This window comes from Dermacentor variabilis, chromosome 10 (assembly GCF_050947875.1).
Source record: "Dermacentor variabilis isolate Ectoservices chromosome 10, ASM5094787v1, whole genome shotgun sequence".
Taxonomy (NCBI): domain Eukaryota; kingdom Metazoa; phylum Arthropoda; class Arachnida; order Ixodida; family Ixodidae; genus Dermacentor; species Dermacentor variabilis.
In genome coordinates, this window is record NC_134577.1 from 44,259,510 (window position 1) to 44,276,967 (window position 17,458).

At 49.7% G+C, this 17,458-nt stretch overlaps 1 protein-coding gene and 1 long non-coding RNA gene across 5 annotated transcripts in view; one reads left to right on the plus strand and one right to left on the minus strand.

The window, feature by feature from the left end:
• Positions 1–9,646: 9,646 nt before the first annotated feature.
• The window catches only part of LOC142560443 (uncharacterized), a 29,158-nt gene continuing 21,346 nt past the window's right edge, over positions 9,647–17,458 (minus strand). For all 3 annotated transcript variants that reach the window (XM_075672564.1, XM_075672563.1, XM_075672562.1), the window contains one exon: positions 9,647–11,525. In XM_075672564.1, coding sequence (XP_075528679.1) covers positions 11,158–11,525 — 368 coding nt within the window. In that variant the 3' untranslated portion in view covers positions 9,647–11,157. The remainder of the gene's footprint in view (positions 11,526–17,458) is intronic.
• The window catches only part of LOC142560444 (uncharacterized), a 106,578-nt gene continuing 105,821 nt past the window's right edge, over positions 16,702–17,458 (plus strand). For both annotated transcript variants that reach the window (XR_012823371.1, XR_012823370.1), the window contains exon 1: positions 16,702–16,851. This is a non-coding gene — a long non-coding RNA (uncharacterized LOC142560444). The remainder of the gene's footprint in view (positions 16,852–17,458) is intronic.

Sequence of the window (17,458 nt, forward strand, 5' to 3'; positions counted from 1 at the left end):
GTTGGGACGCTCCGTTTGTCGTCTGGAGAACTACGAAAAAAATTTCCGTGCCTCGCCGTGTATCTGGGAAGAATTGAAGCACGAGCGAACGTAGCAGCCGTTTCGTCTGCTGTGCCCGGTGTTGCAGAATGCCACAGATGTTTTTCGGAATGTCAAAGACCGACAGGTACGCTGTCTTACTTGCATACAATTTTGGAGTATTCACTTAATGTGCGCGATAGAACTATTAGCTTGTTGCCAACGTTGGGCGATAACATACAACCAATGTTTAACCAATGTTTAACGTGTTATAGTAGTGTTTTCTTATACTGGGGTCGTCTGTATTGCATGATGCAGCTTAAGGGTATATACAGGACGTCCCAGATAACGTTTGCCACGCGGTTCAACGAAAAAAAAAAATAAGGACAATGAACAAACGGAGGTACGCTTTTAAGATCTACGGCGTTCGGGTGTAAGGGCTCTGTTGACCGAACACCGTGTTTTTTAAATCTTTTTCGTTGATCAGCTTGGCTAACGTTAGCCGGGGACATGTTATAAGGAGCTACATGTGGAGCCGAGGTCTGCTTGGTTGTAATATTTGTAAGCCAAGTGCAGCATACAACGCCATAGCCTCCACCCGGCAATTGGCCTCGAGCTCCACCACTGGAAAAGTGGCGCCACCGTCGGCGTGACGTGCTAGGAGGGACCACGTGGACATAGCGGCCGCGTCGGCTGCTTCGGGCGCGCCGAAGCGAGCTGAAAACGAGAGTTTAAATTCCCTCGTACGCTGCGGTCCTCATTTAGTGGCGAGATTTTCCCGCTTCGAGTGTCTCCTTTACAACGCTTGAAAGCTCTACAATAGGTAGTGGCTGCCTTTGAAGGCGCACAACATGGTGGGCTACTGCTCGGTGCCGCAATGCCGGACGCACGCAACGGAGCACGGTGTCAGCCTTATTCACACGTAGCCGCAGGACAAGCAGCTGTGTGAAGCTTGGCTCGCGAAACATAAAACCGGCAAACAGTCATCGGCTACAACTCGGGTATGCAGCAAGAACAGACGCGAGGAAGGTTTCTGCTACGGCGCCGGGTCTGCGACGTTCGGAAACCGCGCACTGAGACGCTCGCCCGAGTCCGCTGCCAGACTAATGTCATGACGGTTTGCTCTACGAGCTTGTCGATGCTATAGATACTGGCAACTTCACTGGAGTGGAAAGGGAGCGGTAAGAAGCACATTAAAAGAAAGCATGGCATATGGTCATGTTTGTGTTATGAATTAATGCACTGGATTACAAAAAAGGAGCAGCGGGGAATTGCACGCTGAGAACACCGATAAACATACAGTGCGACGCAACTCGAGAAATAGTATTGAAAGGTCAAAGAATTTAGAAGAAAAAAAAGATTGAATCATCGCGACGGCACATCACAGTCCCCGTAGGCGTCGAAGTCTCTACAATGAAATTATTTTTGAACAGCTCTGATAGGGCCCACGCAACAATGGTTGCTTGCATACTGTCAAATGCTCATATTCTGCGGCCTAAAGCTCATGGCACGGTGCGAAAACGCAAGCGCGGAGAAAGCGAAACAGTGCGCGGACAAGCATGCAGACGCGCAGTCGGTCGCTGCGAATCTGCGCGATCGCTGCATTGAGGCTTCATTCTATTACGCTCCACAAACACTATAAGAACATATTTCAGATAGTTTGCTCTCAGCGTTTACCTACCTTTCACGCAAGAAGCCGGTTCGGGAGACTCCATCGCGGCGACCGCGCGCAGTGGCGTTCACTGTACGTATTCGGTAAAGAGTTAGCGTCTGTAAACGATTTTGTGCTTTCAGTTTGCCCAAGATTATTATTTAGACAGTAAGAAACTTCTCTCGTTTCGAAAGTACTTACAGAAATGTCCGGGAGAGCTCGCGCGTAGTGTTTTCAGTGAGCGCTGACAGCAAAACCTATGAGGAGCGCGCCACGTGATCCATCATACTACGCCAGCGAGGCGCTTCCGATAGATGGCGACTCCGTAACACCTCGCCGCCAATACACTCGTCTACACGAGCCTGCACACAGTGTGTGTGTGTGTGTGTGTGTGTGTGTGTGTGTGTGTGTGTGTGTGTGTGTAATATAAAGACAGGCTTGCGCGGCATACGAAGAAGTGACAGCGTATAAGCTAAAGGAGCGGCTCCGTAGGAGACCGTCGTAAACTGCTTGAATACTGTAACTGCAATAACTGAGTATACTCAAAGTAGTATTTTAATTTGCACACATTTATGAAAACCCGCTCAGGTGGACTTAATCGATGGCGAGTCGCGGCTTGTGCTTCTGTCTGCACAGCGGTCCGCTGAGCCCGACTTGATGAGGTGGAAGCTTGGGCGAGTCGGTGATTCAATATCGACATGTGTGCGCAGCGCGAAAGACGAGGACTGAAGGAAGACACAGCGCCTGTGTTGTGTTCTTCCTTCAGTCCTCGTCTTTTGCGCTGTGCACACATGTCGATACTGCGCCCGACGTTGCCTGGTTGCAGCCTCGCACGTAGCTCTGCGATTCGTTTCTTCAGCAGCGGTTCATACCTTGTGAGGAGGCGCCATAAACGTGTATCGAAGAGTACACACAGGTATCGAGACTTCGCGGCGCACATGTCACGTCTACCCGCCGCGGTTGCGTATAGTTGCTATGGTGTTGGCCTGCTAAGCACGAGGTCGCGGTATCGAATCCCGGACACGGCGGCCGCGTTTCGGTGGGGGCCAAATGCGAAAACACCCGTGTACTTAGATTTAGGTGCTTGTCAAAGAACCCCAGGTGGTCTAAATTTCCGGAGTCCCCCACTACGGCGTGACTCATAATCAGAGATTGGTTTTGGCACGTAAAACCCCATAATTTAATTACCATGTCACATTCCCTGACAAGTGGCACGATATGACGCAACTGCTACATGGCGTGCCACCTGGTGCATTGATGTATAACTGCAAGGCGAAGTGTGCATGTTTCCGCACCAGGTAACAAACGCTGGCATGGCGCAGTGGTTGGTTCTTCATTCTATGGTGTAGCCCACTCCTGCGTAGGGATCGGCCCGGGTTCGATGCCGGCGGGAACCGAGCGTATTTTTTAAGGCGAAAGCCTTATGTGTCGCATCGCTCAGTCGACCTTGAGCGAAAACGCGTCGACTACGCGAAAGGTGCAAAAAATTTCATCATCAATGGCTCATTTCTAGCTGTGCAAAATAAGAGCGCAATAAGTGGTGTACAAATCTACGCTCCAGTGGTGGTGCCCCTTTGATTAAAAATGGGGATATTAAAGGCTCTGCTTTTCATATTAGAAGGACAACTAACAGAAATATACTTTACAAGAGTGAACTGTTTAGCTAGTTGGTTATCCTAAATAATGAACGAGTTATAAAAAAATATATATAAATTATAAAACACAAGAAAGGTGACAACACGGTCTCCTTTCTTGTGTGTAGTTTTGGCGCAAGACTTGTTTATTATGGCAGTTAACAGAACGCCAACCGACATTACGTGGTTAGACGTTCCGAGTTCCGCGCAAAAGCCTTGTTCACTATGCTTTTTCTAGTTGCATGCGGCGGAAGCAATTGCGAGAGCCGGAACACGACACCGGCGTCGAGTTTTGCACACCGCCTACGCCTTATAAATTCCTTCGGAGCTGCAAATGAAAGCGACAATTTGAAATGTCTCTGTACATTTTCTTTTTTCTGCGTTATTATCTCTACGGCTGCCGGCTTTGCAATGACGCAGCGTCTGGTGCTAAGAGCGGCGACCGTCGCCTGGCCGTCTGCTCTTGCCGTGACGAAGCGTCTTCTGCTTGATGAGCGAGATAGCGCAGCAGACGGCGGCGGCCGCAGCGTGTGCATAGCGTGCGTGTAACCAGTCTATGCTTCATTTTTGCGGTAGCAATAGCGTTAGCGAGCGCCTGTTCTTTTTTTTTTATTTATTGTCTGGAGAATTACGAAAACTTCTTGCGCCTCGCCGTGCGTCTCGGACACGGTGGAAGACGAATTCAAGTACGAGTGAACGTAACGGCCATTTCGTCTGCAGTGCCTCTGTTGCAGAATACCGCGCAAGTTTTTCGGAGTTTCCACGAATGAAAGGTACGCTATGTTACTTGCATACCGTTTCGGAGTATTCACTTTATGCACGTGATAGAACTATTACTCTGTTGCCAACGTCAGGAGAAGCATACAGCTTTCTTCGAAAGGCCAAGTCTAACGAACTTGAGTCGTGTTTTCTAGACGGGCGTTATTCTCTCCCTCTCCATCCCGGTATGTTTCTTGGTGAAGAACCCCTTTTTACCACCAAAGCTGTCCTAGGTTCCTTGAACTATGTGGTCTTGCATGTTAATAGCCCAATAGTATCGTAGCGCATCCTCTCTCTAGAGGATGCTGCTGTGATAGTAGTCCTTGTACAGCACACACCTTCAGGTCCTTGCGCTTCAAGGGCTCTGTTACAGCAGTAGTGCTTTTTGGAATTTTTATCCAATGACCAATTTTAGCACATTGCAATTCTTTCACAATGCATCTTTCGCGTTCTTGGCGCGCTCCATAGTCATTGTCATACTTTTATTACATGTAGCACTTACACACTTTACAGTGACCGTCCTTTAGGCTCCTTTACAGCTCTGTCACATCCACTGCTCGTAATTTATCGCTTCACTCTGATCTCATTACCATTGGCCTGGCGATCTTTGGCCAAACCTGGCCCTTACGCCATAAAACACCACACATCATCATCTAGACGGGCGTCTGAATTGCATGATGCAGCTTAAGGGTATATAGGGTGTCCCAGCTAACCTTAGCCATGATGTTAAAGGAAAAAGGAAAAAAAGAATTAATACACGCTGTAAAAGATACTCTTTTAATATCTACGGTATTCGGTCGTCAGACCTCTGTTGACCGCATACCGTATCTTATAACTGTATCGTGCATCTGTTTTTCATTGACCAGCTTGGCTAATGGTAGCTGAGACATACGGTGTAAAGAGCTACATGAGAAGTCGAACTCTGCTTGGTTGCAGTATTTGTTTCGACGCCAGCTTGGCCAGTAAGACTCCATGGACCATAGATCTTAGGGCGTCTCGTTTTAAATCGTTGCAATCACAGGACATTTAAAGCAATTCTGAGCTGTAGTCATATGGAACCTGGCGAATTGTGTAGCATCACTTTTATGTATTTTGTTCTGTGAGTGCGTGGCTCAATTCGATCGCTTTTAACTGAGCGCGTACAGTCCGACTTCCGAGCTTCGCACAACGCCACTGAAACAACGGGGCGAACACGTGACGACTATACCGAGAGGCAGCATGAATAAAGTGCCTGTGGCGCTATTGGACTGGTGGCTTTAGCGGTGTGCATGTAGGGCACCAGTCATGTTTCCAAACAGAGCATTGTCTATTTACTGGAGTTTCAATATGATGCCCTAAAAACAGGCGACAAGCAAGTATGACACGTGTTTTCTTACCTGTCTGTAGTAAGCGTCTTTGCCAATATGGATGTCTGGAAAATTATTACAATGTTCATTTGAAACGACTTCCAAGTACAAGCACGTTCTACCGTAAATGTTGCTTGATACTTTTAACAAGCGAGAAGCCAAAAATTATTCGTTGCCTTGTTCGCTCGTTTCCGTATCTGTAAGCTATATAGTACGGAGCAAAATGCGAAACAATGGTCACAAGCGATTTAAATATGGCTAGAGCTAAGTTTTGGGCTGGTTGGCTGCACATGTTGAATAATTGCAGCACGCTACTGTGTGAGAGAGAAGTGGTTCTTTATGAAGAAGGGAAAGGTTAGCACTGTCGTCTGCAGCACTTGAGGGAGTACGGCTCAGTGCCAACTGAGAGGGGGAGAGTGGAGGGAAAAGATAGGAGAGGAGAGGAAAAAGTTGTCGCCGAGGTGGGGGCAAAGCAAACGGGTAGGCTGGAGCTCAGTGGGACCGGCCTGAGTGGGAGTCCTTGTCAGCCGGTGGCAGATCAGTCATGGGAAGCCAAGGGAGGACCATATGGTTTGGCAGACCTGTGGAGGGTGCGGTGAACCAATTGCTTAACGGGCGCTACAGCCTCGCCGAGAGCCCCGTCGAGTCGAGGAATTCGGCGGCGCTGAGAAGTGGGGGAAGCTGGTTGCGGTGGGAGAGGAAAAGCGAGTCCTCCTCTATGGCAGCAGGTAGGCCCAGGTGGCGGAACTCCCGAAGGAGTAGGGCTCAATTTTGGAAGTATGCCGGGCAGACCTGGAGGAGGAGCCCCAGTGTTTCAGGCTCTCCACAGCAGCAGCAGTCCGTTGAAGCGGCGAACCCAAGCCGGTAGCGACATGCCCCTGTCCAGCAGCAGCCGACCCTCAGGCGCAGCAACAGCGAAGTCTCCCTGCAAGCAAGGCCACGCGGCGGCAGTCGCCAGGGTGTCAAGCCAGGAGATGTCGTCGCTGCTTGGGCCGTGTGAAGTCTCCAGTTGTCACCGCAAGGCCGACTGGGACCACGGAGTGGTGGGCACTGATCTTTGCAAGGGCATCAGCCTCCTCGTTGTCCGTGATCTCCACGTGGACAGAAATCCAGTGCAGGGACGCTGAGCAGCCTGCCTCTTGGAGTGCTGTTAGCCTGGTCAAGAGTAGAGCGACTCCGAGGCTGGCCCTTTCCGGTCTCTGCAGGCTGAGAAGAGCCGCCTTGGAGTCGCGGAAGCTTGGTGCCGGGGTCCCTCTCCGGGCCCTCGTCACAGATGCCCCGGGGCGTTTGTGCTGCCCCTACGAGGAGCTCATAGGGAACACGCCAGCAAATGCAGTACAGCTATCCCCACCGCAAAGACCACCTGTTCACAAATCACCGCAGAACTATCGGGCGTCTCGCAGAGGCGCTGCCCAACCTGTGCCCTCCAGCAGACGGCAACCTCTCTCTTCCACGAGAGGCACGGGGACCACCTCCACATCTTCGTCAACAGCTCGGTGGTACCAGACACAGACTCATCAACGGCATCCTGCGTTAGCACCCGCTCTGCAGAAGAGCAAGCTGTGTCGCCTCCCGGCACACGCGAGCTCAAGAGCAGCGGAGGTAGCAGGCCTCCACCTTGCCGTCGACCTACACGCTACTGTGAAGTCACACGCTCGAACACACACAAAGGACGAAGAGGACACTGGACGAGCGAGAACAACTGTTTATTTCGCACGGTCATTGTATATATGCGTGCGCTGATATCAGCAAGTCCAAACTCCTGTTTGTGTTCTGTTGTGAATGCCTTGTAATTTTTTTTTTGACACGTGCCATGTTTTGACTTGCTGATATGTAACTTGATGGTTGTGTGAAATAAACAGTTCGCGCCTGGCGAATTTCGTCTTCGTCCTTTCCTGGTGTCCGAGTGCCTTGTTATATAGCAACCATTCTGCTTAATCATGACGCCTGTTCCTGCGTCTTCTTCCTTGAGCAGCCCTGAATCACAAACAAGATTGCGTTGTTCCGCGTCGTAAATAGTCTACTAGAATAAGTACTCTAATCGTAGTCTGCTTTATTATCCCCTCCAAGCGTATCCAAGCGTATCCAAGCGTGTTTAAACACCACTACACTCAAGTGGTACCGTGAACGCCGATCTCGGAACCTACACACGGGGCTGGTTTTGAAGTCACGAGCATGTTAGGCTTTCTAGCAAGCTGCTCCAACTGAGCCCTGCGAAAAAGTAGCATTAGTGATCGTTTCAAGAAAATTAGTTGAAAATTCGATAAAATACATGGTTTTTTTGCGATTGATGACTGCAGCTTCCGAATTATATAGGGCCTATTCTACGTCGCAAAAGCTAGCACCACGAAAGTGTCAATATAACCAAATGGAGAGGCAAAGCTACCCCGTTGTTTCCATGCACTGGGATCGCGGTAACTGCGAAGGCGCAGCCATGTTGCTGCACTGGCAGGTGCTGATGACGAGATGCGATTCGAACTGAGACGCGCAATAATCGCGACCCCGAGCCTTGTGATATGCTGACACCATCTAGTGTAGGCGCCTTCACACGCACCCTTTCACGCATCGTAAATCTTACATAAAACTTTATAAATAGCCATCGGATCTCTCTAAAAGATTGACAAAACGAACTTTACACATTGTCCATACATACGTGCCGCGTGTAAATGCTTGCTTTTCCATCATATTTCGATTAGTTTTAGCGTTCCGAAATGAGAGGTAGCAGCATGGCGGCTTCATTGCGGTTGCCCGTTTTTTCACCAAGCTTTTTCGCTAGAGAAAGCTTATATTAGCTCCATGAGCACCCCCATATTCGCTATGACGGCACCTATCCTGCCTCAAATTTACGTCAATTTTTCTCTTACAAAGGCTCTGTTATCGATAAAAAAAAAAAAAATATGTGACGTTTGGGACATCTTGCAGCATAGGTCCACGACTTCATCTTTATGAAAGGGGCACTGAAGCAATTTTCTAACATAGTAAAAAAATTATGGGGTTTCACGTGCCAAAACCACTTTCTGATTATGAGGCACGTCGTAGTGGGGGACTCCGGAAATTTGGCATTCTTTAACGTGCACCTAAATCTAAGTACAGGGGTGCTTTCGAATTTCGCCCCCATCGAAATTTACACTTGGTAAACGGTCGAAACACATTGATGTCACCTGTAACAAGGCCGTTAAAAGGCTGGGTTACTTACATCGTACGCCGCGTCTTGCTCATCAAGAAACTAAACTTCTTACATATAAAACCCTCACTCGCCCCATCCTCGAATATGGCTGCATTGTATGGAATCCATACAAACACTGTGACGTCAAGAAACTAGAATCAGTGCAAAAAAAGGCAGTGCGTTTTATTTGTAGGAGATATGACAAGAAATTTTCCCCGTCTAACTCTCTTCCCCTACTTCGTCTAAACTCCTCTTGCACAGCGTCGCAAACTTGAATGCCTAAAATTCTTTCACGGGTTAATCAATTCTCCTCGCCTCTCTAGATAACTATTTGACTTTTTCCAAACCCTCGTGTACGAGGATGTCACCATGCGCTAAATATCTCAACCTTTTTTGCCCACACTGATTCCTTTAAAATCATTTTTTCATCAACAATTGAAGTCTGGAATTCACTACCGGGCAACATCTGTTCACTACCACTGAAACAATTCACGCAAGCTTGTTTATAAATGCTGGTATGTATGTTGTTCATCCCACCCCTGCAATAGCCTCATTGAAGCTGCAGTATGTATAAATAAATAAATGAATAAATAAATAAATACATTTTATATATCGTGCAGAAATTAACGATTTGAAATGTTCTAAAGCTATTCTAAAGAATATCCATTCTTTATGAATAGTGACCATTCGATTCGAAGCTCGAACCGATAGCTATAGGACGATATTCGATTTGTTATTCGTAAGTTTCGAATATTCGCACACCCCTAGAAGCAACCTTAAATGTCCACCTAATGATACTTTGTTAATGAACGCGGCCATACACATATAAAGTGAAAGACGTGCTGACTACAATGACGAGCTGGAGGTGCCTGCCTGGCTGGCTACCTGGCATGCTAGCCGGGGTGTTAGTGTGATGGGTGCATGCTTAAACAAGATTTGACAGGCTTGCGTAAAGGCAGCTTTCTTCGTGAGTTTATTGACCTGTTTGAACCACTGATGCGGAACCAGATGAATGCTTTCGCAGAGTCCTTGGCACGATTTGATGAGATGATCTATGGCAGATTCACACACACTCTGATGTAGCACACTTTAGGAAGTAGTAACTCTGCACTGGCCCCTGCGGTGCTTCTTTACAGAAAGGAACAGGATCGAGTCACTTGATTTGCTTGTCACAGTGTCCTATGAATTATTGGCACAGCCTAGTAACCGTTGGATCGGCCGCGCACCAATCTGAGACACGGAAGAGTCGACTAGGCGTCCACATATTAAAAAAAAACACACACACACACACACACATCAGCCACGGTCACCGTGGGATAGAAAGACGAGCTTCCATCGGACGATCGACGAGCAACCTGAGGTGCCGCTCGTTCGTCGTACACATGGTTTGTGAGACTAGGTGGCCACTTCGTATGTGCACCGAATAACGTTCAAGAACGACGACGGCGATCACATCTCGCGTCACTCGACAACAGTTGTCCGCTGTTGCCTTCGTTTCGTGCCCCGCGCGATGTACTGCGCGTTCGTCAAAGCTGCTTTCACCGCAAGGCATCGTGCACTTTCTTGCGCGTGAAGCCTTTCAAACATTTCCGTGGCAGGCACTGCGGCGCTCATTCGACAAGCGGTTGCTTGCTGAGGCGACTGACACGGCTTGCATGAGTGAGACTCTTGTACTTCATTATACAGCTGCGGGGGAAAAAAAAAAGTACATATTTATGGTCTGACTGACAAAGCTGTATCGGCGGTCCCCGGCAACTCGGGCCTTGCAGCTGCACACGGTCTTCTCACGGACACATATTGAATCATCAGTACTGAACATGCTCGTTTAGATCTCCTAGCTTTAGTGAGTGTCTTCCTGGTCGAAGGTGTCGCATCTCCCGCACGTCCAGGTGCTGAAACACGACGAGCAACACACGCTCTTTCCTATCACACATTTGTCTTAGAGAATTTCCTAAGCACGCTGGTTCTCTTCAAGAGACTCTATAAGCAGGTACACACTCGAGTAGCAACATCGCGCAGACTCGTCCACCTTAACGTAGCTGTCGCGCGCGGATGTTTCGATGATCTGACAAGCAGGGTGACTTTTTTTGGCACGAGTAGGTAATTTTGGCACGTCGCCGCCTTTTGTTACGCAAACGATAACTGCAGAATCTACTCGGCGTTTCCGTTAAGACACTTCGGCACGTGTCGTGACCAACTCCTTAAACGAACGCAATCTCCTAGCGCCGTCGCTTTGAGAACGAAAAAGTTTTGCAACGCCGCATCCTTCCGTACCATGACGTCGAAACGGGGTGCACTCCGCAAGCAGAAACGTCATCCTGTCGTTCTTGCAGAGGGATAGGGTGTGGAGCCATTTCCGTTGCGTCGCATCCGTCAGTGCCCTGACGTCAGAGTGCAGTACCCTATGAGAGCGGGAACATCTTACGAGCGTCTTGGCAGAGAGAGTGAGAGGGTACATCCGCCCGGCGTTGCGAATGACGCCATAGCAGCGTTTCCTACTCGAATTGAGACGTCGTACCGGTGCCGTCGCAGACGAGAGCTGACGACTTCCGTTAAGTCAGATCCGACCACGTCGTGACGTCATCACTGCGCGCACTCGGGGAACGGGAAGGTTCTTCGCGCGTCTTCGTACGAAGGCGGCGGCGTGGCGCCCGAGCCCTGCGTGAAGACGCCCTGCTGCGTCGCGGCCCATATGGTCCACGGGACCTTGACGACGTCATCGTACGACGGAGGCTGTGCGGGGCACGCGTCTGTGCCTTCGGTGTCTTGCTCGAACGCGCCGTTCTGGCGCGACGCGGCGCTGGCGTCTCGCTGCTGCTGTCTGCCAGCGGGGGAGTCCGGGTCCTCGGTGTCGCTCTTGCGCGTCACGTACGCGAAGCCCAGGAGCAGGACCAGGAGCGCGGTGACCACCAGAGCGACCAGTAGGAACGGGTTCACCGATTTCACGGCGTCTGCAAACGAAGGAAACGAAAGAGAAGTGGGACACTGACATTTGGCGCAGAATATGACAGACGACGATGCCAAATGACAAGCACAAGCGCCAACTTTTTTTACACGCGCAAGAACAAGAACAGAACAGAACCGTGGGAGAAGTAAAACCAATCATATGGGGTACAGTCGTGTTCAGTATGAGCTGCTGCAAAGTGCCCGTGGCCGACTTGGCTTGCTGGCTGCACGGCGGCGCCGACATACGAAACATTGGTTTAATTAATGCCAGTAATTGTAACGGTGTTTAGGTCTGAACTATTTTCGTGTCTCAGCGCCTCCGTGCAATCTTGGGGACCCTTCGACCACGGGCTCGGCGTTGCAGCTCATACAGAACGTATGACATACAGCCATATGTCGCACAACCGCATGTACGCTTACAATGACGTAAATCAATCGGCTCTCCCCGGCTACCAGATTAAAAAAAATCCTTGACTAGAAAATGATCGCGAACGCACAAAACATGAGCATCACTGAGGGCGCTTATACTAAACACGACAGAAGTGGTCTGAGTCGGCTTGTCGGGTTGGAAGTGGCCTACTGAGTTCATGTAAACGCTAGTCGGTCGGGCTAAGTCAGCCCGATTGCTTGGGGTAGGTGGAGCCAGGCCAACCCGCTTGCAGAGTGCATGAAATGCGGACGGGTTGGGCCAGGCAGCATTGACACTATATATAGCGTCTGGCTACGAAGACGTCAGCGTTTTATGCGCCGGCAGCGGGAATAGCCTCAGGACACGGCAAAGAACTGTGGAGAGCAACCTCGTTTTAACGATAATAGGCGCAAAATAGAGCCGTTGCAGATGGCCCGTCAGAAGCGATTTCACGCAAACGCGGTCGCGGCGGGTTCGAGTCGGCCCGATTTCCGACTCGACCCGCTCGCGTCGGGATCATGTAACCGTAGCCACTGACCACTGCGGCTGCTTCGACAGCGTCACTCGTGTATCGGCTTCTATCACGGAACAGGGTTATGCTGCTTCAAACGTTCACTTCAGCGTTCAACCCAAGCATTACGCATAATCAACTAGCCTTAATCGTCCTTTTGCGGAAAAGGCTGTTAGAGACGACTCTTGCGTCGCTCAGTCATTGGAAGAATATCCAAAGTCCATTGCCTGGTAGTTTGTTTACGTTCACAACAGGTGCAGAACCAACGTATAAGTTCGGCGATTGATTGCGCCTCGTTTTAAGAAGAGAAGGTGCATATACATACGCACCTTCTCTGAAGAGGCAATTTATTACAAATCACTCCTATCTAGACCATCGTCTCAAACATTTGTGCCTTTGTTTGGTTTGCGGTTTAAGAGGTGAAGTCCCACTGCTGAGAAAACTTATCTAACGAATAACCTCTTTGCGAGTATCACATATATGACAAGCTTCGAGCGAGAACAGTTACATGAACTTAGGGGCTAAATTTTTTAGTGGCAATCACAAGGAGCACGGAAAGCAGAAGGGAAGTTTATAACCGGCGGGAAATTGCCTTATCGTACACTTTCAAATAATTTTTTTCTGATTATCTCGAAGTGTTATTTTTTAAAAAAAGAGTTACTGACGATCAATTTCTCCTATGCTTTTCCTGGCTTCTGTCTGTTGGCTTCATAAGAAACTGAAATGCATCTCTCTCACGGCTGCTTAATCGCAGTCCCATTTCTGAGACATTTTTTTAAGCACGACCTAAACCGGGGGCCATTCGACGGAACGCGTCTGGCGCACCTCGCATCTCCTCGAGTTCCCGGATCCGTGATTTAAACCGCCTTCATCGCAAAGTCTTGTTCAAGAGCTCACTCGGCACACGTACTGCATATTATTTACCGCACCGAGTCGTGCTCATAGGCGCCCGTTGGCTGGGCCAAGCGTGCGGCTCGCTGTCCAGCTCACGCTATTGCGCGCAGCCGCGTCGACAGATTGCTAACCATTCGCCGTGCGGCAAGCCCTGCGGCCGACGAAGTTTCGTTTTTATCGAAACAGGCATTAAAGCCCCTCTCGGGGGCTCTATCAGGCATTTCAGCGCTGGCGGTGCGAACGGTTCTGCCGGGCCCTCGTAAAAAAAGAAAAGAAAAATCGGCACCAGGGCTACGATGACGAGCTGCGTCATTCCAGCAGCGAAAGTGTCACGTGTTTGCCGAGCAAGCTCGGGCGGGCGCGGCCAACACCGAGCAAGCACGGCCGTGCGGGCTATTCGAGTGTTCCGTCAGTTTCGTCACTTCGGCCCGGCAGTAACTCCGGTGCCGAGAACTTTCCGCTCGTGGCTGCGGTCGTGGTCGGAGCGCGCACGCCTTGACGCGCAACGCGGGGCCCGAGGCCGCCTTGACGTCCGCCCTCGCGAAGCCGCTGCTCGTTCCGTCTCGGTCGGTGAGTGTCTTGCGGTGACCAATTAAGGAAAGCCTGCAGTATCGCTGAACGCTGTGTGATGCGCCCCGTGCGCGTGGGGATTTACTTGGCCATCGAGGGCTTATTGTGCCCACAAAGCGTCACTTTTGTTGGTATACGCCTTGATTCGTCAAAGTTCAGATTTGAGCGGTACACTTAACAAACCGTAGTAGCGTTTTTGATACCCTGTGTCGAGATTTCAGTTGCGGGTAGTTTAGCAAACCAATTACTAATTATTTGGAATAATCGCTTTGCTGCCGGCATGAAATTTCGTTGTCTTTCTTTGTGTGTGTGTGCGTGAATGTCCTCTCCAAGGTCTGAAATAAGGCTGAACAAGTTATATTAATGTTCCCTTGACCTTGAATGGTGCTGGGGTTTTACCTGGTTAAGTGGTTGATGACTCCTAACGACGATAGTTTCGGCGTTGCTGCCGTGCCAGTGTAATGCCGTTTGGTGCGATGCTACTCATGACACCGGCAATTATCTAGTGCTAATTAAAGGGCGTTCGCAGCTTGAAACGGTCCGAATAGAATAGACACCTCGTAAATCTAGCCCGCATGCTCGCATTCAGCCGGTTTCGTACACTACGTACCCGTAACGGTAGCTTCGTGACTATGGCGTTTCGCTGCTGACCGAGGTAGCGGGTTCGAACCTGGCCGCGGCGGTCGCATTCCTCTGGGGGGGGGGGAGGGGGGGTAAAATGCAAGAACGCTTGTTTGCATGCATAGATTAAGGTGCACGTTAAAGCACCTTAGTTGGGGCTAAATTTTACGGACACCTTCGCCACGGCGTGTCTCATAACCCGATCGTGGTTCAGACACGTGATATCGCAAGACTTAATTGGCACCACGTGTTATCGCCAATGTAGCTAACGCACTCCGAAGAACGCGCCTCGCATTTCTATTGATGAGTGCATACCTCCGTACCTTGTTGTATCCTCTCTCTCTCTTATCTATCTATCTATCTATCTGTCTGTCTGTCTGTCTGTCTGTCTGTCTGTCTGTCTGTCTGTCTGTCTGTCTGTCTGTCTGTCTATCTATCTATCTATCTATCTATCTATCTATCTATCTATCTATCTATCTATCTATCTATCTATCTATCTATCTATCTATCTATCTATCTATCTATCTATCTATCTATCTATCTATCTATCTATCTATCTATCTATCTATCTATCTATCTATCTATCGCGCTCGCACGCACGCACACACACACACGCACGCACACACGCGCACACGCGCACGCACACTTTCCACTCTTGTGTCCCCCGTCCTTCAGTACAGGGTAGCAAACCGGGCCTGTGGCCGGTAACCTCCCTGCCCTACTCCTGTTTCATCTCTGTTGAGCAGACGTCGTGCCATCGTCTCAAAGTTTGATGTCTTCATTTGGTCCGCGGATTAAGAAATTAAACGTGCTGCTTAGGAAATTTCTCTAAAGAGTAACTTCCTAGTGAATATCGCCTACTGGAGACTCGGCAATGTGGGGCAAACCGATGGGCTCGGCTTTTGTTTGTTTGTTTGTTTTTACAACCACGGAAAGCGAACAGACAGTGATACATTGAGAGCGTGAAAACTCGCATCACGGAAGATGAGGCCAAAAGGAAGGACGAGTCACGTACCCTAGCAAACAGATTTACACCGTCAAGGTTCCTGAAAGGCGCGAATCGGTCTGTAACACCCCTACAGAGGTAAAAAAAAAAGAAACGTAAGGGTGCGAGTTATAGACAGAAAACGCCCTTGAGGCTGTAAATCTGTTTACAGTGTAGCGTTTTAGTCCAAGTATGTGAATCGCCGTTTACACGCTCGCACTGCTCAACCAACTCGCCCTACTATAGTTGTGTAGATATGGAGCCGAACAAAAGCACCTATGGGAAATTAATTGTTCTAACTAAAATGCAGAAATAATGCGGTGAAGAGAAATGAAATAGCACGAAATGAGAACTTGTCACTTGCGAAACGTTGTTTTCGCGCAATTTCGCTTCCCCGCCTTGCAGCGTTTTTTTTTTTTTTTTTTTACTACATTCGAAATAAGCGAAAAGTGATTTCTTCGCTGGCTGTCAGCTTCATAGGACACCTTGGGATGCGGATATGTCCTCCCGGCTATTCCCAGTGCCATTTTTCTATGCGAACGCTTTCTTGAGCGTGGCCTAAATCGGAGGCTATTTTGCTGAAACGCGTCCGCCCGCCGACGAATCGGCGCCGACGGGTGAAAGAAAGCGTCGTCATCTATAGCCCCCCAAGTCGTCCTTAGACGCCCGTTTGTCTGCGTCATGCGCGTGGCTCCTAGGCCAACTCACCCGAACCTACGCAGCCGTGCGCCATGCGATAGCGCGGACAGATAAGGTGCGCCTACCTATTACATAAGCATAAATTGAAAGGGGGGGAAGTACATTGAAACTACCCCCAAGGCGCTGTTTGTGCTGCACGCCTTTTTTTACACCGGCTTAATTCGCGCTCCAAAACGAACACTGGGCACGACACTTCGCGCTTTAAAAAATATATATATATATAAAAACCGGCCACAGAGCCACTGCACGACGCACTTCCGTTAAGTAACACATAACCCGTGACAGGCGACTGTCGCTGCTCGCGTTTCAATTTTTCGCCGATAGAGTATACCATGCTAGAATCCGTGCGGCTGACGGAAGTTTTGCTGGAAGCGAAAGTGTGTGTGTGTGTTCTTTTTTTTTTTTTAACTGTCGTCGCAAATCGGCTCGGGGAAGCTACAGTGGCGAGGCGAGTAGTTCCCGAGGGCATCACTTTGATGCTGTTCGCAGGGGCGAGATTGAGCGGCCAACGCAACGCAACGGCAACAATGGCTGTTCAGCGAGCGTTCGCCCGACCCTGCGGTCCTTCGCCGCCGCTACCTCTCCGCACGTGGCACGGGGACGTGGTCGGAGCGCAGGACCTCTCGATTGCCTCGTCAAAATGTAAGTCGCCTTCTCTCAGCTGGAATGAGCAAAGAGCAAGGCGCAGTAGACGAGGACTGAAGGAGAACGCAAACGCAGTCCTCGTCTATTGCGCACCCGCCGTGGTTGCTCAGTGGCTATGGTGTTGGGCTGCTGAGCACGAGGTCGCCGGATCAAATCCCGGCCACGGCGGCCGCATTTCGATGGGGGCGAAATGCGAAAACACCCGTGTGCTTAGATTTAGGTGCACGTTAAAGAACCCCAGGTGGTCAAAATTTCCGGAGTCCTCCACTACGGCGTGCCTCAAATTCAGAAAGTGGTTTTGGCACGTAAAACCCCAAATATTTAAAAAAAAATCGTCTATTGCGCCTTGCTCTATACTCATTCAAGCGTGAACCAAGTGGCCCAAGCAAGAGTTTTAATTACTCTCCGCTGGCCGTTCGTTACGACTCGAAGGGGGAGTGCCTTGCCTTAGCTGTTAAGAATGCTTTTCTTTTGCGCGGCTATATTGGTTTGCGGGACGTGGACATCAGGCGACGTGCCGGATACAGAGCACGGTCACCTTGAAAAATGACTCTGGCCATTCTTTTTTTTACCAATGCCTTTGCCACACGGGAACAAAAGGGGG